Source organism: Arvicanthis niloticus, chromosome 24 (assembly GCF_011762505.2).
Source record: "Arvicanthis niloticus isolate mArvNil1 chromosome 24, mArvNil1.pat.X, whole genome shotgun sequence".
NCBI lineage: Eukaryota > Metazoa > Chordata > Mammalia > Rodentia > Muridae > Arvicanthis > Arvicanthis niloticus.
In genome coordinates this window covers 25,727,395-25,753,468 of record NC_133432.1, presented here as the reverse complement: position 1 = coordinate 25,753,468, position 26,074 = coordinate 25,727,395, and the positions used below count along the sequence as shown (strand labels likewise).

The window sequence follows — 26,074 nt, the reverse complement described above, 5'->3', positions numbered from 1 at the left end:
AGAAAGAATGAGAGAGGAAGAGACTGCGGGCAAATATGTAGATCAGATGAGCGGATGTTCTTGTTTTGCCATTTTTATTACATTTATTATTACTTATTTATATGCTTATTCATTTATTGGTGGGGCCCATACATCCCACATGTGCCACAGTCCTTGTGTGGAAGTCAGAGGACAGCTTCCAGGAATCAGTTGACTCCTTTTACCATGTGGGTCCCAGGGATCGAACTTAGATCTTCAGGCTTGTAAGCGAGTGCCTTTATGTGCTGACCCAGCTCAGCAGCCTCCAGAGGCTGTTTTCTAAGTCCCTCCTGCACAGGCCTTGCCCCTGAAAATGAAGGAAGGTGCATTCTTGCCCCAGGCTAGCTGGTCCTCTTTAGTCACAGGTTCAAGGTGAGGTGACCATAGAAAATATCATAGCCCAAGGGCAGTTTAGGCAAGCTTCAGCACGTGCTGGCCTTTGAGCAGTCTGTGCATTTTCAGTAACTGCTATAACAAAGCTGACTGCAAGCTCAGTAGTTAAAACGTCAGAATTCTGGGGGCACTGATATGGCTCCGTGGGTAAGGGTACTTGCCACCAAACCCAATGAACTGATTCCTGCACGTTTACACACACACACACACACACACACACACACACACAAATAAATGTCATAAAACCAGAAACAGCATCTTGTCTCCTCACCTTCTCATGGCTCTGGAGCCCAGAAACTGGAAATTTATGTTACTAGGTCACAATCAAAGGTTTTGAATGAAAAAAATATATATATATAGAAAGCAAAGGACAAGACTCCTAGGTGTGGTGGAGGAAGTTTGTCATAGATAAAAGGGAGAGCATGGCCAGGGGACACCTTACAGGAATCAGTTGGGAGAGTCCAGAGTGGTCACGCCCCTTAGCCACAAGAGGAGAGGGGGGAGGGGAGGGAGCAGCTAGAGAGGGGAGCCAGGTACAGGAACTCGGAGGCCCAAAGAGAGAAGACCAAGAGAGCAGGCAGGTAACCAAATGGTTGGATTGTAAAGGAAGGGCAGCTGGGGGAAGGGCAGCACCCACCCCCCCCACCGCGCCCCCCAGAGTTCAGGATAGTGGTGGGGATTCCCAGTCATGGGTAGGGACCGAGGGGTTCGGAGAGAACCTGGTGACCAGTGTGCCCTTTGTAGGCACCTCAGCCATTTTTCCCAGGTTTGAAACTTTGTGTTGACAAGGGCTAAGGAAATGACCCAGTAGGTTAAGAGTGTTTGTTCCTCAAGCATGAAGACTTAAGTTCAAATCCCCAGTGCCTTTTTAGCTGGGTATTGATGCAGACCCTATCACTGCAGCACTCTGGAGGCTTTGGCAGGGGGTTGAGATTGCTTTGAATTCAAGGCCAACCTGGGCTGTCTATATATATTGAGTTCCAGGGTTGGGGAGGGGAGTGTGGGAAGGGGCAGCCAGGAGTGGTGGTGCATGCCTTTAATCCTGTCACTCAGGGGCAGTTCCTGGCCAAGTTCTTGGTCAGCCAGGGCAATGTGGTGCCTGTATCAAAAAAAAAAAAATTTTTTTTTTCGAGACAGGGTTTCTCTGTATAGCCTTGGCTGTCCTGGAACTCACTCTGTAGACCAGGCTGGCCTCGAACTCAGAAATCCACCTGCCTCTGCCTCCCAAGTGCTGGGATTATAGGCGTGCGCCACCACTGCCCGGCCTGTATCAAAAATAATTAAAAATTAAAAAGCATTGCCTGAATTACTACAGGCATTTACAGCTGGACACAAAAACACATGCCTTTAATCTCAGCCCTCTGGAGGCGGAGGCAAGTAGATCAAGGTGATTTTGAGGCCAGCCTGGTCTACTTGGTGAGTTCCAAGCCAGTCAGGGTTACACAGTGAAACCTGTGTAAATTTAAAACAAACAAAAAGGAATCATCATTTGTAAGAAACAGAACTACTACACAGAGCATGCGAGACCTTGTTTGAAAACAACAAAAGCCCACACTCAAATATAAAAGCAACTGTTGGGAATTCTTGATCTGATTAACCAATTCAGGGCTTAATGGTTCACAAACTTCGTTACCATGCCTTGCTGTGGTAGCCCAGGCTACTCTGGAAACCCTGGTCCTTCTGCCTTAGTGCCCAGAGTGCTAGGATTTCCGGGGGATAAGAGCCACCACACCTAGCTCTGCTTTGTCTTTTAGATCACTGTGATTGTGTGCTCCCCCCACCCACCACAGGCTTGGTGAAGAATGGCCCCAACTTCATAGATAAGAACTCTGATTCCAGGGGAGGGGTGCTGCTCCCCTGCCCAGCAGGCTCCTTCCAGTAGGTACAGAGAGGCCCAGGGTTGGCTTCTTGGTAGTGGGTGGAGCCCATCCCTCTTTTCAAAGTCTTGTCAAGCTCACCCTCAGCTACACAGAAGGCTTGAGGTCAGCCCTGGCTCTGAACTGGAGAGCCTGTCAGGGCTATTGGAGGCCTTTGGTCCCAGCACTACAAATCTCTATGGGTTTGGGACCAGCCTGGTTTATATAGAGACATAGGCCAGCTAGGGTTACATAGTGCAACCATCTCAAAAAAAGAAAAGAGGAGAGTGAGGGAAAGGGAGAGAGAGAGAGAGAGAGAGAGAGAGAGAGAGAGAGAGAGAGAGAGAGGGGCAGGCCAAGGGTTAGAGAGATGGCTCAGAGGCTAACAGTACTGGCTGTTCTTGTAGAGGACCCGGGTTCAGTTCCTGGAACCCTTACTGTGGTTCACAACCATCTGTGGTTCATCCCCAATTCAAGGGACTCCTGTGTCATCTTCTGACCCCTACATGCACCAAGCGTGCACATGGTACACATACATGCAGGCAAACCACATGCATAAAATAACATAGTTAAGCCATCGAAGGAGTTGGTGGTGGTTCAGGGAGAGGACCTTGTCAGTAAGGAGCTTGCCATGTAAACAGAGCACTGGAGTTCAGAATCCCAGAGCCTGTGTGCAGAGCTCGGCACAGCGTCTATGACCCTTACTACGTTGGGGAAGTGAAGATAGATGTATTCCTGGAACTCACTGTCCTATCAGACAAGCCAAGTGAGTAAGAGACCCAGTGTCAAAAAAAAAAAAAAAAAAGGGGGGGGGGGGGAGGGGGCAGAACCAGGCAGGCAGTGGTAGCACATGCCTTTAATTCCAGCCTTCAGGAGGCAGAGACTGGCCGATCTTTGAGTTCAAGGCCAACCTGGTCTACAGATCAAGTTCCAGGAAGGTCTGCTATCCAGACCCTACATGATGGAAGGAGGGATCCCACTCTTGAAATTGCCGTCTGCCCGCCACTTGTGTTCACAAGTGCCATGTCGTGTGCACAGAGACTAAAAAGAAGAAATGCTGGAAGGAGAGGGACTGAAGGGGACGTGTGCCCTCTGGCCCCCAACCCTCTCTATGCACCGTACATAAAAATACAAAGGTTTTTAAAGCAGTATGCCCCAACTGTGGGGCATCTCTGGAAGCGCTTTGAGATTTGGGTGGCGCTGTCCCTGTTGAGGTTTTATTACCAGGGGTCAATTCACTCTCCTCTGGGCCTGTTTCCTCCCTGGATAATCGAAGAGTTGGCCTGAGTGGATTGTCAGGTCCCTGGTGTCTTCACCACATGCCAAACCGCACTGCCTCTGATTTGGGAGGAATAAGATGGCAAGCTTTTGTCTCCTGGGAAACCTTACACCAAAGGAGCTCTTGCTAGGAATCCTGTGCTAGGCACCAGCTGCGCCTTGCAGAGCCCCCGGGGAGCCGGCCAAGGGATTCTCTAAAGGATGGGAAGCTGCCGGGCAGCGGCGTTGGGCTGTGAAGGTAGAGGTTCTGAGAGGGAATAGACACCCAATTTAGAAGCCAGGAAATCTCCGGAAAAGAGCAAGCTTTTAGCCATTTGGGAGCAGGGGCCTGTCCCTAGAACGCTGGAGGGGAGGGATATCTGCTACCATCGTGCCCGTTCTCCCATCTGTTTAAAGCCCCCAGCCGCGTATTGTAAGGCCCCTGGGGATTAGCCTCAGGAGGCCAACCACAGCCTCTCAATTACCTCATTGTCCATGGGGGGTGGGGGGGAGCCACGTGGGGAGGGGACAAGGGGGTGGACCCCTGCCCTCGTTGGAATGTGCATGCTGGTGGTTGAAGGGGCATGTCTCCCGCCCCTCTGCCACTTCCCCCGCGCACTTCCTGAGTCCCACCGAGCCCTCCACCACGGAAACACGCGCGCGCTCACACACACGCGCGCGCGCGCGCGCACACACACACACACACACACAAACACACATCCGCACACAGTTCCTGGCGGTCTCCAGCTCCTGGCTCTCCAGTGATCCTGTCCCATCCGCCTGGACAGCTGGCGAAAGAGACCTTTTGTTATTCAAATCACACCCTCCTCCCTGAGCTCCCAGGGACCTCAGGGTCCCGGAATCCATCGCTGGGTGTACTCGCCGCTTGCTGCCGCTCTTGGGGGGGATTTCCCGGGCCCTGCCCTCAGCAGCACATTCTCCAGCTCCACCGAGGGACCGCGCCTCCCCCGCCGGCGCCCTTCCCCTCCCGTCCTCTCCCCTTCCATCCCCCTCCCCGCCCCGCCCCCGCCGTGCTCCGTCCAGCCGCGGTGCCGCCGGCCACCACCAGGGCCCCCGTCGGCCGCTGTTGCCAGCAAGCAGCATGGCACTCCCGGGGCTGCAGTAGCCGCCACCAGCCTTCACTGGGGGGGTACCTGGTATCTCCCGGGGTGTGGGAAGGACACCCTGACGCTTCGGCCATGGATGTGAACAAGATGGTAAGTGAGAGCTTTGAAAGCTCTGTCGCCGAGCTCCCCGCCCCCACCCGCCTCGCATCCCATCTCTCCCCCTCCCCCCTAGTCTGCAGCGTGATCCATTGAAAGTTTTCTGGATTGTTGATTCTTCCTGCCTGTTGGCCCCGCTCCGCAGAGCGCTGGGAGAAAGGGAGAACCCGGCCAAGGATCTGGAGGCGGCTGGCCCGCGGGGCTGGGGCTCCCGGTTTCCCGCCGCGCCAGCTGCCAGGACTGCCCTGGGCCGGGCTCCCTTTCCTAAATTAGTCAACCTGTGAGGCGGCGGAGGGAGGGCAGCGCTGCAGGAAGGGGCTTCGGCTATCCCTTCGGAGCCCTCTGCTAGCACAGTGCTGGGGATCTACTTGGAAGGTTTGTGGGCTGGGAGGTACAGGTGTCCCTGGGAGGGCTAGTGAAGAGAAACCCTGGCTTTGGCCAAAGTGAGGGGGCGGGAACGAACCCCCCACCCCCCAGCCGAGCCCCGAGCGCGGACTCTCAGAGGGGCCATGTTCCTAGATTGGTCACTTGTAAGCCTCAGACTTAGTGGGCTTGGGGAGCAGCGACTGCTTTCTTGGTCCGCTAAAGTATCTAATCTTTTGGTCCCTTTAGAATGGAGGGGTTTGTGATCTGCCCCCAGAGCAGCCCCGCCCCCACTCCAAACACTGCGGGAGATGCCAAGATTGTTGCTCATTGATTGAGACCTAGGAGCGGATCTCAGCGGGAATCAGGCTGGTTTTTGGGAGATCCTGGAAGGATGGAGGCAGTATCTCTGGAGGGCACTGCAGGTTTTCCCAGAGGGATCACCACCGCTCTGGCTGACTTTAGACCTGGTTTCTCCATTTTTGCTGTTCCCTTCAATAGTGGGCTATGACTTTGAGAGTCCCGAGGAGAAATAGACTTGGAATCTGACTGTGTGTGTGACTGTAGGCGACTTGAGGACCTGTAGCTTACAGAGAAGAAGAGTTGAGGATAATTTTCTCTAGAGGGTGCATTTTTAGGGTGCAGGCATACCCTGAAGAAGACAAGTCCAATCTGGTCCCTGCATACATAACCTTTGGCGCTATATCTAGGTTCTGGATCAGAGCTGGGTGACAGGTGTGATCCCCCAACCCCCCACAGGCCTAAGGAGGCCCTTTTCCAAAAGACTTGAGTTTCAGCATATGCTTCCCCCAACCCCCGCCGTGAGGGGTGAGGACTGGGTGAAGGATCTCCTGAATCCTTGTCTTTCTGTGAAGACAAAGCTTGTCTATGGTGGGACAGTGCCAAGACGCTAGACCCTGCCTCCATTCCCTGTGTTTGTATTGCAGAGAACTTAAAAAAAAAAAAAAAAGGCTCTTCAGGGCTAGAGAGATAAGTCAGCCTGTAAGGTTCAAGTATGAGAACCAGAGATTAATCCCTAGCCCTGTGAAAACAGGCCTGGGTGTGGCAGCAATGCAATCCCTGCTCCGGGGAGGTGGAGATGGAGATGCCTCTGGGCTCGCTAAGTGGCCAGAGTAAATTTCATTCGCAAGTCCCAGGCTGAGTGAAAAGTTCTGTGTCAAACAATGTGGATAGCACCGAAGAAACATCTGCCCCTCCCCCGCCCCACGAATGCGCTCACTTGAACCTGCATACACACATGCCCACCCATAGACACCCACAAACAGATGGGGCAAAGAGCGTTGATGGGATGGCTCAGCCGGCAAAGCACTCTCCGTGCAAGTCTGACAACCTGAGTTCAATCCCCACCTGTGAAGGCGGAAGGAGAGAATCAACTCCATAAAGTTGTCCCTTGACCTCTACATGGCACTTATACACAGACACGCAAAAAACCTAGGGCCCATAAAGTGGGTAGAGAGACTTGTTTCAAAGTCTGATAGATTGAGTTGGATCTCTGGGACCCACGTGGTGGAAGTCCTCTCTGAAGAAGTGGCTTGGTGGGAAACTTGATTGGCTGCTCCTTCTCTGTGGGTGTCATAGCCAGACAGGGTGCCATGGCTGCTACCTAGATGCCCCTGAACCTCTGTCTGCATTCATGCAAGTTCCATCCAACCTGGTGTGGTCAGGTGCTTCTGCCTTTAAATTCTTAAAAAAAGAAATTCCCATTTATGTATGTATGCATACATACATACATACCCCATGGTTCATGTGTGGCAGTTGGAGGACAATTTACAGGACGGTCATCTATCTAACCTTCCATTGTGGAGGCTTCAGGGATCGAACTCAGATCTTTAGGCTTGGCAGCAGGCACCTGGACCCAATGAGCCCTCTTGCCACCCAGCTTATCCCAGTCTTCAGTTAATCACATTACTTCTGGTGCTTCTCCTCCCTCCAGTCCTTCCCCTATCCCATGGTGTTTATTCATTTCCTACCATTGTTATACCAAGTACTGGAGTGTAGGGCACAGAGAAATGGTGCCCAGGGGACCGGCAGCCCAGGCAGCCAGCTGCACAGCCTCTGAACAGTAGGTACCAAGGACCATAGAGACTCAATACAGACTCCAGATGCTGTGTGAGAAAGAGACTGGGGGTGGGGGGGTGGGGGTGGGGAGGGGATTGGGTGGACGGTGAACAGTTGTAACCCAAGTGTTGGGAAGGTGGGGACAGGCAGATCCTTGGGGCTCCCTGGCTAGCCTAGCCAAATCAGGAAGCTCCAGGCCAGTGCAAGATCATAAGTGGGAAGCTTGGGCGAGGGTTCAGTGGGTAACATGCTAGGAACATGAGCATCCAGGCTTGGCTCCCCACCGTGTACATGAAAGCTGAGCATCCTAGTGTGTCTGTGACCCGAGGGCTTAAGGCAGACAGACCCCAGAAGCTGGCTGGTTAGTCAGTCTGCCCAATCAGTGAGTACCAGTTACAGTGGGAAATCACATTTCCAAAAAGGATGTAGAGATAGGTATGGCCTTGCATGCTTTTAATCCCAGCCCTGAGGAGGGGGAGGCAGGTGGAAGTCTGTGAGTTCGAGACCAGGCAGGGCTACATAGTGAGACTCTGCTTTTAAAAAAAAGACTAAAAGTGGAGAGTGAATGAGGAATATGCCCTGATATCAATCAACCTCTGGCCTCTGAGTGCATTCACATGGGTGAGCACACATGTGTATAACACACACACACACGCACACACGCACACATGCACACACACGCCAGGCAGTGGTGGCGCACACCTTTAATCCCAGCACTTGGGAAGCAGAGGCAGGTGGATTTCTGAGTTCGAGGCCAGTCTGGTCTACAGAGTGAGTTCCAGGACAGCCAGGGCTACACAGAGAAACCCTGTCTCGAAAACACACAAACACACACACACACGTGCATACACACATAAGCAAACTGGACAGTTCCTGAGGACAAGCACATCCAAGGTGGCCTTTACACACACACACACACACACACACACACACACACACACACACACACGCACGCACGCACATGCACACAGGAATTAAAATTAAAAGCCCTGGCTGTCTCTGGAGGGCTGGGTAGAGCTGGTTCTTCCAGAGCAATGAAAGGTATTGCCCTTTGGCAGAGGAATGGGCAGAGCCCACTGGGTGAGGCTGGGTTTGGAGACTGGAGATCAGGAAATAGCTGGCTGGTTAGTTGTGGCCAGGCCAGGAAGGCCTTAAATGTCAATTATGGCGCCCAGCCTGTAGGGACTGGAGACGCTCTAGGGAACTGTAAGCAGAGGCTGGGTATTGATGGCCTCTCCCCGCTTTTAGCTTGGAGTATAAACAAAAGTGATATTTGATTCTCATTAATCATTGAGCAGCCCAGTGCCCAGCCCAGAAGCCATTGTCCCCGATTCTTTGTGAGGAACACAGACCCTGGGTTGTGTCGCCAAGAGAACCTCTCCAACCCTGGGCACTTGGCGCCTGCTTCCCGTTCCCACAGGAGGCCTGGGTTGCTTTCTGTTCTGGCCTTTCCTACCCCCATCTTTGGTATGAAGCCTCACTATGGTGGTCTAGAGTTTCAGAGTTGACCCCCCTTCCCCCGCCCATTATTCCAGCCACATTCCTGACAGAACCCTTCATTACTAGCCTTGAGGGTTTGACCCCTGTGGTGGTCTTTGTTGAATGAGAAAAGCCAGGTTATAAAGTTCACCCGACTCCCTGAATGACTGTTAAAAAAAATTAAATACATTTGCATATATATGAATGTTTGCACACATATACATATATCTATATATAGGGTGAGGGGAAAAACTTGCAAGAGTCAGTCACCTCTCCTTCTACCATGTGGGTCCCACGGGGACTCAAGTTGTCAGGCATAGAGGCAAGCACTTTTGCATATGTTCTGAAGAATTGTACTTGGATTGTATCCAAGGGTTATTCTTGTTGTGATAAAACACTATGACTGAAGCAAGTTGGGAAGAAAGAATTTATTTGGCTTAGACTTCTGTATCACTATTCATCACCAAAGGAAGTCAGGACAGGAACTCAAACAGAACAGGAACCTGGAGGCAGGGGCTGATGCAGAGGCCATGGAGGGGTGCTGCTGACTGGCTTATTGTCAAGTGGACATAAAACCAACCAGTACAGATTGCTCCTGACATTTTTAAAAGAATCAGGGTAACTGGGTTTGGTGATGCATACCTTTAATCCCAGCACTAGGGAGACACAGCAGGTGGATAGTTCAAAGCCAGCCTGGTCTATTCAGTGAGTTCTTAGACAGCCAGAGCTATACAGAAAGACCTTGTCTCAAACAAAACAAGGCATAAAATGAGAAAAAAAATAAAATAAAATAAAAAACAGTTGTCCATCATTGGAAATTATTTTACTGATTTACTTTTTTGAAATGCTGGGGATGGAACTCAGAACCTTGCAAATGCTAAACAAATGTAGCCTAGACTTGTTTCAAGTCTCTCACTGGGATTCTAGACAGATACTCTCCCACTGAGTCACGCCCCAGCCCCTCACTGGGGGATTCTAGGCAGGGGCTCTACCACTGAGCCACGCCCCCAGCCCCTCACTGGGGGATTCTAGGCAGGGGCTCTACCACTGAGCCACGCCCCCAGCCCCTCACTGGAGGATTCTAGGCAGGTACTCTCCCACTGAGCCACGCCCCAGCCCCTCCCTGGGGGATTCTAGGCAGGGGCTCTACCACGAGCCACGCCCCCAGCCTTTCACTGGGGGATTCTGGGCAAGTGTTGAGCTATGCCCTCTGGTTGTTTAGTTTTTCCTGAATTCAGATTGATTATCACTTATAACTTTATAATTTATAACTTTATAGTTGAGACTGACTTGGAACTCCCAACCCTCCTTCCTCGGCCTCCCAAGTGCTTGGGATTATGGGCACATGCCACCATGCCAAGCTACACCTGTAATAGGAAATATTTTTACCTGGTGTTTCTTGTGACAATGTGATACCCCAAAGCCTGGACCCTGAGGTGACTAATTCTCCCCATAACCCTTCAGCTCCTTGATTGGCCGGAAAATCGGAGCCTCATCTGTGTTAGTTGACAGCTCTGGGAGCCAGTTTTCCCAGGTCTCGTTATCTCTCTGAATTAGGATACGAGTGAGTGCAGACAGCAGATTGACTGACCACCTGATGCCACTAGTGGATATTTGATGACGTCAGACGTCTGCCTTCAGGGAAGCCATTGAGTGATGAACGTGGGGGTGAAGTGTGGATGCTGTTGGGGCCAGATGATGGCGCCTGCCTTGACCATGCAGAGAGCAAGCTGCGTGCTGGTAGCTGGGGAGCAGACAACAGTATCCATCCTCACAAGAGCGTGGATGCACAGAACAGTTTGTATTTGTGTAAATGCTCAGCATGAAAGTGCACGAAGCATTTTCATACCTGCCAGGGAGGTAGGGCAGGAACAGGTAGCTGTTTTATAGATGGAAAAACTAGCATTCAAGAAAGTGAAGCTGAGGGTCCCAGGCGAACGGCAGAATCAGGTCTTGCACCCAACACACACACACACACACACACACACACACACACACACACACACACACACGCATGCACGCATGCACGCACGCACGTACTTTTTTTTCTCCCTTCCTCTGTACTTCCTTCTTTCTTTTCTTCTACTGTGTCCCCCATTTCTTCTTTAGACTAGATCTCAGTCACTCTGGCTAGCCTGGAACTTCATATGTAGACCAGGTTGGCCTTGTTCACAGAGATCTGCCTACCTCTGCCTCCTAAGTGCTCAGATTAAAGGCATGTGCCATCATAGCTGGCACACACTTTAAAAAAAAAAATGAGAACGTGATTTATTATTATCATGTGGGTGAAATGTTTGTGTGGAGTAGTGGTTTTAACCTATGGGTTGCATCCCCTTTGAGGGTCGAATGACCCTTTCACAGGGGTCACCTAAGACCATCAGAAATATTAGATATTTATACTATGATTCATGACAGTGGCAAAATTACAGTTATGAAGAAGCAATGAAAATAATTTTATAATAATAATTTTATAGCTGGGGATCACCACAGCATGAGGAACTGTATGGTGTGGGGGGTGTTCATGCCTTGGAGGTTAGAGGGCAACTTGTGAGATAACTCTCTCTCTCTCTAGGGAATCAAATTCAAGTCATCAGCACCTTTACCTGCTGAGCCATCTTGCCAGCTCTTGTTTCTTTGCTTGTTTTTGAGGAAGGGTCTGTTGTGTAACCGAGGCTGGCCTCAAACTCACTGTATAGCCAAGGGTGACTGTAAACTCTTAATCCCCTGCCTGTAATTCTCAAGCGCTGGGGCCTTTCCCTGTTGTGGTTACAGAACCGTCCCGGACTGATGAGTCCTCTCACCAGAATCTGTAAAGCCATTTAAATCAGTGCCTAGCACAAAGCAGGTACTTGGTAAAAAGTCAGAGGCTCCTCTAGTATATCCAACTGGTGATATGACATTCTGTCCTACGTCTTCTGCGAACACATGTCTCTCTGTTGCTGTGGGATCTTCCTGCATCTGCCAAAGACAGTTTCTTCATTTATTGCTGCTTAAGACAGGGTCTCACTGGATAGTTCAGGCTGGCATCAAACCGGAACTCCTCCTGCCTCGGCCTCTTCAGTGCTGGAATTACAGGTACACGCTACCATGCACAGTTACAAGTCACTTCTTGATATTTCAAGGGCTCGGACCACATGGCTTCAGCTCATGTGTGTGTGTGTGTGTGTGTGTGTGTGTATGCGTATGCACGTATGTGCCTGTATGTGTGTGTCTCTGTGTCATGTGTGTCTGTGAGTCTGTGTATTCAAATGTGGATCAGTGAGAGATCTCAGATGTCTATTTCCTTATTATGTTCTGATATATTACCTAAGGCTTTCTCACTGAATCTGGAGCTCACCTGTGCCAATTTGGCTGGCTGGCGAGCAAGCCTCATCTGTCCTCTTAGCTCCTTGTCCTCTCCCTTCTTCTGTCTCCGTCCCCTGCACTGGAGTTGCTGGTGTGCATGCACACAGCTGCACCCAGCCTTTCCCTCTTTCTTTTATTATAAAGGTGCAGGAGACTAGAATGTAAGTCCTCACGCTTGCCCAGAAAGCACTCTTTTTTTTTTTTTTTTTTTTTTTTTTTTTTTTTTTTTTTTTTTTTTTTTAGTTTTTCGAGACAGGGTTTCTCTGTGTAGTCCTGGCTGTCATGGAACTCACTCTGTAGACCAGGCTGGCTTGGAACTCAGAAATCCGCCTGCCTCTGCCTCCCAAGTGCTGGGATTAAAGGCGTGCGCCGCCCCCACCTGGCCTCCCAGAAAGCACTCTTAACTAACTACTCTTACCTTTCCGGTGCAAGGTTTCAGTTTCTCAGAATTCTTTTAACTGGGGGCTTGGTAAGATGGTAACTCAACAGTTACAAGCACTGGCTGCTCCTCCAGAGGACTTGGGTTCGGTTCCCAGCACCCACACGGCGGCTCACAACCATCTGTAACTCTAGTTCCAAGGGGCCCAATGTCCTCTGGCCTCACATAACATACATGCAAATGCTCACACACACACACAAGAAATAAAATACATTCATCTTTTAAAGGTGTGTCAGGCAGGTGTGGTAGTGAGACCCTGGCTCAAAAAGAGAAAAGAATTCTTTTTGTTGGGCTAGGGAGATGGTTCAGTGGGCAAGATATTTGTCACTAAGCCTGACCACTTGAGTTCTGTCCTGAAAACCCAGATGGAGGAAGTAGAGGATCGTGTTCCCTAGGTTGTCCTCTGACCTTCATACCTGCGTTTTTTGGCGCGCACACACATACAAAATAAATAAATATTAAAAAAGAATTGTTTTTATTGATCTCTCTTGAGCTGAGTATCGAAGGCACAGGAGCAGTCTCCTGTACTTTGCCCTGTAACTTTATAATCTAGGGTTTCTCCTTAGTCTTGGTCCATTCTCACTACTATGACAAAACGCTCAAGATGGATTGATTTATAAGTCATAGAAGGTTGCCTTTCACAGTTCTAGAGGCTGATTTAAGTCTAAGATCACAGAGGCAGCAGATAAGGTGTCTAGTAGGGGCCCATTCTATATCCGGTGTTTTCTCAGGGTACCCCCGCCCCAATCTCTGGAAAAGAGAGATGTACAAGGGCAGAACTCTTATGACTTCATTACTTACTGAAAGATCTTGCCTCTTTTTTCCTGCCAATGAGTTCAAGGCTAGCCTGGGCTACATGAGATGCTGTCTGAAAAAAGTCAGGATTTGCAAAGAGTTAAGGAGATCTAGCTATACAGCTTGATGGTACAGTGCCAATACGTACAGAGCCATTGTTTCAAATTCCAGTATTAAAAAACAAAACGATATTGTATAGGCTGGGAATCAAACCTTCAATAAAGAGCCGGTGAGGGACACTTAACAGAGACATAGCCTGTGCTAATGTTGGAACAGTGCTTCACACATTGTGATAATTACGCCTTTATTTATTTTGTGCACATGTGTGTGGTTGTGCCCAGAGGTCTAAGGACAACTTGAGGGAGTCAGTTCTCTCCTTCGATCATGTGGGCCCTGGGGATCAAACTCATGTCATCAAGATTTGGCTGGAATCCCCTTTCCCCATTGAGCCATCCTGCCAGAACTATGCTTTAGTAAGATAAGATTGTTCTGAGCTGGGCATGTAGCATGGTTGGCAGAATGGTTGGTTGCTTGGCTAGCATGTATGAGGCCATGGGTTCTGTCCCTAACACCGCATGAAAGTGGACATGGTGGTGCACACCTGTGTCCAGAGCTTGGAAAGTGTCCGGTGAGTTTGAGGCCAGCTGGAACTATATGAGACTCTGTGAGAAGCAGCAGGGAGGCAGGGAGGGGAGAGGGCAAAAGATGGATCTGGTGGGGTTGCCACTGGAGCTGATAGCCAGCAGACCTACCCTCCGGGAAGTCTGGGTGGGGGTTGCCTGCCCAGGCTCTGTGGAGTGCCTGCCTCATCCCTACCCTTCTCCTGGCTCTTTCTCTCCCTCCCCTAAGGAAGTGGTCCCCTTGGCCCTGGAGACAGAAGTGAGAGTTCTTGGTGGCTTTACTTTGAGGAAGTCAGATCTCAACCCTGAAACTGATGAAATCCTTCTCCCAAATTAGCAACTCCCCTCCCCCACCCCACCTCAAGAAAATTCTAGAACATTCTCCCCAGCTTATGCTGACCGTCTGTCAGAACAGGGAGGATCCAATCTGCTCCTGCCCTGTTGGTGTGACAGTCTGTCACCTGCTGGGGATGCCTGTGCCCTGTATTACTGGTTCACTTTTTCTCCTGTTCTTTCTGTATACACAAGCTTGTATGTCTGTGGATACTCTGGCCCATGTGTGTGGAAGCGAGAGGACAGCCACAGGTGACATTCCTCAGGCATCATCCACCCCGCTTCCTTGAGACATGGCCTTTCACTGGGGTTGAGCTCTCCAAACTAGCTCACCAGGGAGTCCCCGGGATCCGCCTCCTCCATTTCCTCAGTGCCAGGATTACAAATGTGCCACCACCCCATATTTTAAAAATGAATTCTGAGGATTAAGCTTGGTCCTCATGCTTTACAAACTGAGCTATTTCCCCAGCTCTTTCCAGTCTCTCTTTTGAGATCTGCATTTGAACTCCCTGTATAGCTGGGGGTGGCCTTGAACTCCTAGTCCCCTGCCTCTACCTCCCCAGTGCTGGGATGTTGGGCATGTGGGCCAATAAACACTTTTAGCTTCTGACCTAATACAGTGAGGCCTGCACTTCTGTTGCCTGGTTAGGTTGGTCCCCAAACTGGGGGCTTGGCGTGTGTCTGATCTGGGGAAAAGACTGCTGGCCTTGCCTCATATTCTAGTTTGCTTTCTGCTGCTGTGGTGGTAAACACCAAGACTAAAAAGCAGCTAGGTTTCTTCATCTTGTAAGTTACAGTCCACCATAGAGAGAAGCTACGACAGGAACTCAAGGCAGGCACTTGAAAGCAGGAACGGAAGCAACGGCCACAAAGGAGCATTGCCTACCGGCTGGTTTGCCTCTTCTTTATTTTTATTTTTGATTTAATTGTATCTGTATGGGTGTTTTGGGTACATGCTCACCTGCTGCCCAAAGGGGCCCAGAAGAGGATATTGGATCCCCTGAAACTTGAGTTACAAAAAGTTGTGAATCACTATGTGGGTGCTGGGAATTGAACTCAGGATCTCTGGAAGAGCAGCCAGTGCTCTTAACTGCTGAGCCATCTCTCCAGTCCCACCTCCTCTACCTCCTCCCCCCACCCCCCCCCATTTGTTTTCTTATAAAGTCAGGCCTGCTTGTCTTGACCCACTTACCATCAGTGGGCTGGGCCTTCCCATGTCAATCATCAACCAAGAAAATGTCTCACAGACATACCCGTAGGCCAGTCTGATGGAGGCAGTTCTTTTACTGAGGTTCCTTCTTCCCAAGCTATTCTAGGTGTGTGTTAAGCTAAGAAGAACTAAGTAGCCAGGATGATGTAGATAGGATGGCTGGACTTGGTGCTCTGTAGAGATCTAGGTTCAGATTATGACCCTGCTGTTTACAAGCTGGGTCATCTCAGCACGGAGGTATATTTGTTAACCTTTGCTGGGATAACATTCCTGACAGAGGAGCTTAGACAAGGATGGTTTATTGTACCTCACAGTCCATCATGGCGGGGAAAGCATGGCGGCAGGAGTGAGGCGGCTGCTCACATTGCATCGCAGTCAGGAAGCAGAGACAGGGGTGGGGGGTACTGGTGCTCAGCTCACTGTCTCCTTTTAGTTCAGATGGGAGCCCCAGACCATGGGATGGAGCCAACCACATCCAGGGACGGTCTTGTCTTCCCACCTCAATTCTAACCAATGTAGATGTTGCCTCACAGACATGCCCAGAGGAATATTTCATAGTGATTTAAAAATCTATTTGTGGGACCCTTTTCTTCCTACTGGGTCGCCTTATCCAGCCTTGATGTGCTGGTATACACCTGGTCTTTTTGTAGCTTGTTATGCTTTGGCTAATGTTTCTGGAAGGACTGTTTTTCTCTGCAAAATGGAGGGAGGTGGGTCTGGGGAGAAAGGAGAGGTGCAGGGGGCAGGGAGGCTGGAGAGAGGGGAGGAAGAGGAAATTGTGGTCAGGATGTAATATTTGAGAGAAGAATTTAAAAAATTAGGGCCAGTCATGTTGGCATATACCATTAATCTCAGCACTTGGGTGGCAGAGGCAGTATGTCTCTAAGTTTGAGGCTAGCCTGGTCTACAAAGTGAGTCCAGAACATCAAGGGCTACACAGAGAAACCCTACCTGGAAAATCCAAAATAATAAATAAATAAATTTATTTATTTATTTATTTATTTTTAAAAATTACAAAAATTAAATCCACTCAAGTTGTCAATGAAGATTAACCCTCATACCAGACATGTTAACCAGCCAGAAACGTTACTGAACCATTCTGGGCCTCAGTTTCCCTATCTGTTCATTAGACTTAGACCCAGTGTTGGTACACATGCTACATGAACTAATGGGTAAGCTTGAATCCGGGTTCTATCACAGGTAGGTTGGGTTAAAAGAAGATTGTGTGTGTGCTGGGAATCAAACCCAGGACTTCACACGTGCTAGGCTAGTATACACTCACTACAGGCCATTGCCCCCCCCCCCCCATCCCCCTGTAGAACTGTCTTCCTGTCTTCCCCAAAGCAAGCAGCAGGCAGTTTTGTCTCTCTTTTATGTTATGTGTATTGGCTTTTTGCTTGCATGTATGCATGTGCATGGGCCTGGTTCCCATGGAGGTCAGAAGAGTGGGCACTGGAGTTACAGGTCATCGGGGACCCTGGAAGAGCAACCCGCATTCTTAACCACTGAGCCATCTCTTTAAACTCGTGTCTCTTCTTCTTCAAGCTCTCCTCAAAGAGGAGGAAGAGTCCTAAAGGGACTGAATATGTTCCAGTATTGATCTGTCTGGCCCAAGGATTTAAAAGCTAAACACAGAATAAAGGAGAGATAGACAAATTGACTGGAGGGAAGACACAAGGCCTGGGGAGGAACAGGGCTGTGGCAGAGGGGCAGGGCTCAGGCTGATGTCACTTCCTTCATCCAATGGCACCTGCACAGGACTCTCACCTTCTCTTTGTGCTTCCTGCTCCCCACCCCCAACCTCAGGGAGGGGACCAGACAGTTGACATGAGCCAACAGTGGCTCATACCTTTAATCCCAGCACTTGGGAAGCAGAGACAGGTGGATTTTTGAGTTCGAGGCCAGCCTGGTCTACAGAGTGAGTTCCAGGACAGCCAGAGCTACACAGAGAAACCCTGTCTTGAAAAACCAAAAAAGGAAAGAAAAAAAAAAAAAAAAAAAAAAAAAAAAAAAAAAAAAGACAGTTGACATGCAATTGTTTGTGTCAACCGGACACACACAAACACATCACTATGCAGTTATAACCTTTCTTTCTCTTTTTATCCTCAAGCTCTCATTAATAGTGGTATCAAAAATATACAACATAAGTAACTTTAAAAGTCCCATAGTCTTTAAAAATCCAAATACTAGTTCAGTCTTAGAATATCCAAAGTCTCTTACAAACTTCAAAGTCTTTCTTCCAAAGTCTTACAGTTGTGGGCTACTGTGAAATAAAAGAATAAGTTACATCTTGTTTCAAAAGGGAAGATCTGGGGCACAGTCAAAGCAGAGCAAACTGGAAGTCTAACAGTGTAAAACTCAGTGTTGGGCTTCTGGGACTCACTCATGATCTTCTGGGCTCTACGGGGCTTGAGCGGCTCTGCCTCTTTAGTTCTGCCATCTACAGCATACTCAACTTGTCTGGTGGGATCAAACTAGCTCCATGGTATACCTGCTGATGTCCTGGGTAGTCATCCCATGGTACTAGCATCTCCAAAATACTGGGGATATGGCTGGGCAGCATTCTCACCAGTATCCATCCTTTCCTGAGCTCTCTTCAGGAACTCTGATCCTGTCATACTGTACCAAGCCTCAAGGTCTCTCCAAGACCCCTTCAATCCTGGGGCTTCAACGGGGGCTGCATTCACTGTTGACTTCTTTTGACCTCTCTTGATGTCTCATGGTGCTAAATCTCAGGTGTTCTTCATTGGCTCCTTTCTGTGTTCAAAACCAGTACAGTATCACCGAGAGATGTTTACACATTTCTAAGTTTGGCTGCTAGCATAAGAGCCTGGGCCCCGCTCGACCACAGCTTCTGTGTGCTAACCCTGAGGCAATAATCCCAGATTTCACCTCAGTGATATTGGTCTCATCTTAATGCCAGCTGATTCTTCAGCCCTGGCTGCTCAGTATTAATTGTCCAAGCAAAGCAAAGGTTTCACTTAATGCTTCCTTGTTAATTACAGCAGATATCTTGGCTCTGGCTGATCAGAGTGGACTTATTCTTCACAGTCTTAGTAGGGTCTTTAAGGGACTTTCAAAGTTCCCTCTGAAACGTAACAAGCCAGGCCACCCTTATCTACATTGTCCTCGGCATTATCTTATAGGTTCCCAAAGCAACCAGTTCATTAAGCTCCAAACACTCAGTGGCTTTTCTAGCACAGAGTTCCAGAGTTTCTCCACAACCCTTCCAAAACACAATCGGGTCTGTCCCAAGAATACCCAATTCCTGGTACCAATTTCTGTCTTAGGGTTTCTGTTGCTGTGATTAAAAACAACCACAACCAAAGCAACTTGGGGATGAAAATATTTCTCTTACAACTCTCAGGTCACACTCCAACACAGAAGGGAACCAGAGTAAGAACTCAAGGTAGAAACGGAGGCAGAATTCATGAAGGAACAATGCTTATTGGCTTGATCATCCACCTCAGGCCACCTGCATCAGGTGTAGCACCGTTCACAATATGCTGGGCCCTCCCACGAGATCACTAATGAAGAAAATGTCCCACAGGCTTGCCTGTAAGCCAGTCTTTTTTATTTAATGTACACTGTCATTCTCTTTAGATACACCAGAAGAGGACATCGGATCCCATTACAAATGGTTGTGAGCCACCATGTGGCTGCTGGGAATTGAACTCAGGACCTCTGGAAGAGCAGTCAGTGCTCTTAACTGCTAGCTATCTCTCCAGTCCTCCTATAGGCCAGTCTTATGGAGACATTTCTTCAATTGTTCTATCAATATATCAATATATCAATATATCAATCTCAGATAGCTCTAGATTGTGTCAGACTGACAACAAACCCTTCAAGGACACTAGTCAGGTGCTCTCATTTGAGCCACGCCCCCAGCCCCTCACTGGGGGATTCTAGGCAGGGGCTCTACCACTGAGCCATGCCCCCATTCCCTCATTGGGGGATTCTAGGCAGGGGCTCTACCACTGAGCCATGCCCTCAGCCCCCCTGGAACTCTTCTAACTTCCTTATATGGCATATCCTACCTGTTCATTTCTCCATTTATAACAAAGAAACCCTGTGGTAGGTATGTAGGTCAGTTAGTAGAATCCTTGCCTAGGTTGCTCATTTATAGTGCCGTGTGCATATCTGACAGGTTGTTTATAGTGAGTGCCGTGTGCATATCTGACAGGTTGCTCATTTACAGTGCATATCTAATAACATGCCTGAAAACAAGCCCCCAGTTCCTCAAACTTTTCCCAGCATTCTCTCCATTGTGTTCGTTTATTTTGGGGACTGAGTCTCATTATGTTGCTTAGACTGATCCCACCGTCTCTGTATAGCTCATGCTGGCATTGAACTTGAGATTCTCCTGCCCTGGGCCCTTGAGCACTGGAATTGCACACATATGCCACCACACCCATCTCTCTGTCTTGTTAGTAGTAATTTGGTCCCTCTGTTTCCTCTGGAAGATATTCACTGTGTCATTTTTGACTCCTTCCTCCCTCTCAGCCAGCATCCACGGAACATCCCATCACAAATCCAATGTCAGGTCTACCGTAAAAATAAATTCTAGACTGAGGAGACAGCTCGGCCAATAAAATGCTTGCTGAGCAAGCATGGGAGTCAAAGTTTGGCTCTCCCAGGAACTAGGTAAAACCCTGTAATCCCAGCCTGGGGAAGGCAGAGACAGGATTCCTGGAGCAAGCTGGCCAGCCCGATGATGAGGCATATACTGCCAAGTTCTGAGTTCAAAGGAGAGACCTTATGTCAAAATACGAAGAGGGAGTGTGACTGAGGGAGATAATGTCACCTTCTACCTACACACGCACACGCACACGTACACATACACGCACGCACAGACACATGTGAAAAGGTATACATATACACACTATATCCACATGTAAAAGTAAATTTCAACAGCATTCACGTAATCCCTGGGTTCAGCCCCGAGTGCAGAAAAGAACAAGCAGATGAGCAAATAAACTGTGAACCCAGGGCATGATCACCAGTCTCCTGCCTCCCTCCCCTAAGATACTATATCATTTGGTCCCTACTTGAGAACTTGTTTCTGTAGCCAGAGGAGCTGTAGCCAGAGGAATCCTTAGAAATATGACACCAGGGCTGGGGGATCAGTCTGTAGAATGTTTGCCTAGCATGCACAAAGCCCTGGGTTCAGTCCCCCTGCACTGCGCAAAACCAGGCCCAATGACACATGCCTTTAATCCCACTACTCTGGAGGTAGAAGCAGGTGAACCAGAAGTTAAAATTCATCCTATGCTACATTGTGAGTTCAAGGCTAGCCTGGGATGCATGAGATCATGTCTCAAACAACAAGTGATAGAGAAATTAGTCCAATTGTGTCACCTCTGCTCAAAATAGTTATGGTGACATATGCCTATCATCCCAGCACTCAGGAGACTGAAGCAGGAGGAATAGGCCAGCCTGGGCTACATAGTAAGTTCAAGTCAGAGTGATCCATGTTAAATGACCATATCTCAAAGAAGCAAAAATAAGCATTGCACATATTAAAGAAATGTGTGCTGAATACAGAAAGAATTTGGAACTGTTTCTCCAAGTTTGAAGGAGACCAGAGACTTGCGTTGCCCCCTAAAGACTTAGCAAGATTGGGGTTATTCTTTGTATTGGGTGAGTGGTGTTGGGTACCTTTGGAAGGTAGGTGACCATCTGAGCTGGGCTGGCTCTTTAGTTAGGGGCTACATGGGAAAGAAGCTCTTTCTGAGCATTATGTAACAGATGTGGTTTTGTGTAAATCACACTTCTGTAAACACATCCCAATTTTAAATGTACTGACGGAGATCGCTATTTAAAGGCATGTGATGGCAGTCTCCTTTGTAAAGTGAATAATCTCTTCATTTGTGCTTCGTGTCAATTCCTATTCTCCCTGAAGAAAAGTTACATTTACTTTAAAAAAGAAAAATAAAAAGGGCTGGAGAGATGGCTCGGTGGTGGTTAGGAGCACTGTCTGCTCTTCCAGAGGTCCTGAGTTCAATACCCAGCAACCACATGGTGGCTCACAACCATCTGTAATGAGATTTGATGCCCTCTTCTGGTGTGTCTGAAGACAGCATACTCATACACATAAAATAAATCTTTAAAACCATTAAGGTACTCTTTCTGTGGCGTGGTGGTATGTACTTGTAACTCCAGCTAATGTAGAAGTTGAGGCAGGAGAATCAAGGGTTGCAGACTGTGGTGCCGGTTTGGTGGTGTGGGTCTGTGGGAAGAGCACTTGTCCGGCACTGCATAGCTCCGGGTTTGATCTGAAGTCCTGCTTTAAGCCGAGCATGATGGGACATGCTAATAATCCCGGTTACTCTGGAGGCAGAAGCATTGGGAGGCTCAAGAGTTCAGGTCGTTATTGCCGTATCAGGTACCAGATAGGATGGGCTGAACTACTTAGCAGTGTCAAGGCCAGAACAAAATAATAAAAGACAGTGTGACGTGTGGGGTGTCCCCGTCTCAGACCAGATGAATTTTGTGGGAAGGAGGAGAGCAGAGTTAAGATGCAGGGAAGCCAGCTTTGGGACTAGCAACTGAAGTGAGGACTATTTGCACACGTGACAGTCTGTATTAGTTTTGCCTCAACTGTAACCAAAATACTACACAGAAACATGAGAGAGAGAGTATGATTTGAGCTGTCATGTCGGAGCCCACATCAGTGGGGCTCTTCACATCCTGGCTGACCAGGAAGCACACAGGCTTTAAGAGGGGAGGAGAAGGGGTTGTGGGGGCGGGGAGGGGGCTAGCTATAACCCCAAAGGCTTGCCCTTAAATCCTGCTTCCCTTAGCTGGACCTCAAAATAGTCTCCCAAAATAGCATCCTCAGCAGGGGGTGGGGAGTGAGGGGGACATTTCAGATTTTAATCATCACAGACATTCTTCTACTTTCAGCACTGAGGAGACCTTAGGAGCTTGTGCTTTGTAGTATGTGACTGGTGTAGCACATGACAGGACTACCTGATGTGGGTAAGGGAGGGTGGGGGCTGGAGTTTAGGGCTCTGGAATGTCCCCTCCCTGCATAGCGCCTGTCCTGTAATACTTTAAATGGGAGCCAGGTCACCTGGCTTCTACCTGATGGTTTTGTTCTGACTTCCTAAACACTGGCTGCCTGCAGTGAATGCAACACTTCTGTCTGCCGCACACTGGGGTCGGTCGGTCTGTGTGTGCGAGGGCATGTTCTTACACAGGACTCTCAGCAAGGAAACCTAGGGGCAGACGGTATGTGAGCAACCAGCACAGACTGCATCCTTGAAGACAATAGGTCAATTCGTGAGGAAGCTGTTCAAGTTTGCATTGCCTTCACTGGGTTCTCATTCTTGGTTGTCTGACAAACTTTGTCCTTTTGACTCTTACTGGGTCAAAATTGGCTAACCGTCTGCTGGTAGGAAAAGTTAGATTTTTTTCTCTTCTTTGTGGTGCTGAGGGTGGAACCATACCAAGCAAATGCTCCACTGCCTAGTCACGCCCCCCGCCCCTCCCTGGGGGATTCTAGGCAGGGGCTCTACCACTGAGCACTGAGGTAGGAATGCCTGTTGTGGAATTAGAACAAGAGTTAGGAAGGTGGAGGATGTTTGGGAGGGAGAAGTGATGGGCCCTAGCATTGCTGGGCTTGCAGCAAGTACTTCCTGACTCAGTCATGGGACAGACGGGTCACTAATGAATCAGTTCCGTGACAGATGCCGGGATCCTGATACTGCCCATCTCAGCCCTTTACCTACTTTGTTTTATAAAAATTGTTGGTGTGACGCTGCAGTGGGTTCTTACTAGAGGAGCAAGAAGCAAAGCTCCCACCAACTGTGGAAATGGGGCGTGGCAGAGGGCGTGGCAGAGGGCATGATGAGGTTACTGAGGAGCTGTTGGGCAACATAATGGTTTGAGGGCAGACTCCGCCCAGCCCTGTCCATCGGAACATTTCCCACAGAAGCCCTGGCAAGGGATACTGCCCGAAGTATGGAAAACTTTATCTTGGGCTGTTCCTTACCTGTCTGCCACTGTCACCAAATCCTGAACATGTCACTTAGGGTGGAGTGGTTTATTTTAGCTCACAGTTTGAGAAGTTAGTCTACCTTGATGGGGGGGAAGGCTTAACTGAGTTCACAATGGCAGGAACTTGTGGTCAAGACTCCCTTTCTCTGTGGACCAGGAAGCAGAGAGATCAGATCGAAAGCAGAGCCAGGCTATCAAGGTTTGACCCCCAGCACCCAGTGACCCACTTCCTCCAGGAAGATACTGTCTTTCTGCATTCAAACAGATTAGCTTCAGGAAGGAGAATGGTTTACATTTCTGATGGTTCCTTTTTCTGTTGCTATGAAAGAAAGAAAGAGGAAAGAGAGAGAGAGAGAGATTGATTAACAAAAGCAACTTAAAGGAGAAAGGGTTTTTTCTAGCACATTCCACCACAGTGGAAAAGCTAGGCCAGCCGGCAGGGGAGGCTTGCTGGGAGCAGAAGCCCTACTGAGCACATTGTATTCACAATCAGAAAGCAAATGGAGCCCAGTTAGAGAGGCTCAAGGCCCTCCCCCACTGACCCTCTTTCTTTTCTTTCTTTTCTTTTTTTTTTTTTTTTTTTTTTTTTTTTTTTTTGGTTTTTCGAGACAGGGTTTCTCTGTATAGCCCTGGCTGTCCTGGAACTCACTCTGTAGACCAGGCTGGCCTCGAACTCAGAAATCCGCCTGCCTCTGCCTCCCAAGTGCTGGGATTAAAGGCGTGCGCCACCATCGCCCGGCGACCCTCTTTCTTCAGAGAGAGACTCCACCTCTCAAGGGTCCCACGACCTTCCCAAACAGCGCCACCACCTGGTGGCCAGTGCTTTCACACATAAACTCTGTGTGGACATTTGTCATAGCACAACAGACTGTGAGGGGCCCGGCAGCAGAGGGGCTTCTGGGGGGTGGTGAGGGTCACGATGATGGAGACATTGGGGTTACTGCTCCAGACAGATGGTCTGGTGGCTAACACTGTCAACAGGATCTAGAATCACCCAGAAGGCGCACTTGCTTCCCGGCCTGTCTGTGAGGCCTGGAGTGTCTAGATTAATTGCAGTGGGGCTTGAAAACCTGCCCTGAATGTATGTGGCCCCATACTGCAGGATTCTTCAGAAACATCCTGCTCACATACGGCCACCACTGGCTCACACTCCCCTGCTACTTATCTCTAGCTGGACTCCTGTTTTGCTGTGGAGTTGCTGAGTGTTTCCTGTTAAAAAGAAGCAAGCCCAGGAAACCAGAGCAGGAAAGGGGAGAGGAAGAGAAGAATGGGAAAGGAAATGGAAAGAAGGAAAAAGAAAACAAAAAAGTTTAAGGGAGCACAAATAAGTTCTTTCTTCTTCTTCGTTTTAATGTATGTGGTGTTTTGCTTGTGTGCATGTCTGTGTACCATGTATGTGCCTGATGCCTGTAGAGGCCAGAAGAGGGCATCAGGTCCCCTGGAACTGAAGTTTGAGACAATTGTGAGTCACCATATAGATGCTAGGAGAAGAGCAACCAGGCTCCTAACCACTGACCCACTCTCCAGCCCCTCTTCTTATTTTTGTGTGATATGAAAATTGAACTGAGGGTCTCCTTTATGCAAAACAGGCACTGTGTCACTGAGCCAGCCTCCAGTCCTCTACCAGATGATTCTAGGCAGGGGCTCTACCGCTGAGCCACGCCCCCCGCCCCTCACTGGGGAATTCTAGGCAGGGGCTCTACCACTGAGCCACGCCCCCAGCCCCTCACTGGGGGATTCTAGGCAGGGGCTCTACCGCTGAGCCACGCCCCCAGCTTCTCACTGGGGATTCTAGGCAGGGGCTCTACCACTGAGCCACGCCCCCAGCCCCTCACTGGGGGATTCTAGGCAGGGGCTCTACCACTGAGCCACACCCCCAGCCCCTCACTGGGGGATTCTAGGCAGGTGCTCTACCACTGAGCCACGCCCCCAGCCCCTCACTGGGGGATTCTAGGCAGGGGCTCTACCACTGAGTAGAGCCTTTTTTGTTGTATGTCTTCTATTTTGTTTCCTGTCCCCTTCTTCCCTGCCTTTTTCTTGGGTGTTCTCTCTGGCCTCAGCAGGTGGTCTTCCGTTGGTCCCTTGCCTCAGGGCTGCATCCCAAGCCTCTCTGCCTACTCCTGCTATGGAACCTTTAAAACTAGCCTGGCCTTGGTAGCCCAAAGGCTGGGCCGCAGCCCAGAGCTGTGTGCGTGACTGGACAATGCCCAGTTGCTCTGCAAGCCAGCCCAGGCTTCACGGCCTGCTCTGTCCAGTAGCAAGGCCCCAAAACTTCCCATTGGTCACAGCCAGGCTGATCTGCCTGGAGGGAGTCTGTAAACAGAGAGAGCTGGAGGGGGAGGCAGAGAAGTGGAGAGAGAAAGCCTCCCTTCCTTCAGTGCCTGCTGATAATTGGCTCTTGGGGACCAGCTGGGGACACAGGGGCCAGCTGGGCCAGGAAGTGCTGCACAATGCTGTTCTTTCAGGAGAGCCACTGCTGGCCGTAGGTCCCGTGTGACTCCAGCGGAATAAAGAGAACAGAGTGTTCTCAAAGGATGTTCTCGAACCTAGACCCCCCTCCAGAGGTGAGACACAGAGCCCCCAACTTCCACCCCCTGCCCTGGGAGCACCCCCACCCTCTACTCGCACTTGCACCCCCTTGCAGAAGAACCGGATCTGTCCGG

General features: G+C 49.5%; 1 protein-coding gene across 4 annotated transcripts in view; it reads left to right on the top strand.

The window, feature by feature from the left end:
- The window catches only part of Hip1 (huntingtin interacting protein 1), a 130,032-nt gene that overhangs the window by 49,393 nt on the left and 54,565 nt on the right, over nt 1-26,074 (top strand). The window contains exon 1 of one of the 4 annotated variants that reach the window (XM_076923177.1): nt 4,176-4,741. The exons of 2 other annotated variants lie outside the window; for them this stretch is intronic. In XM_076923177.1, coding sequence (XP_076779292.1) covers nt 4,724-4,741 — 18 coding nt within the window. In that variant the 5' untranslated portion in view covers nt 4,176-4,723. Of the gene's footprint in view, nt 1-4,175; nt 4,742-25,754; nt 25,976-26,074 lie in introns of those variants that run through there. One more of the 4 variants, XM_076923176.1, reaches the window with a different exon arrangement.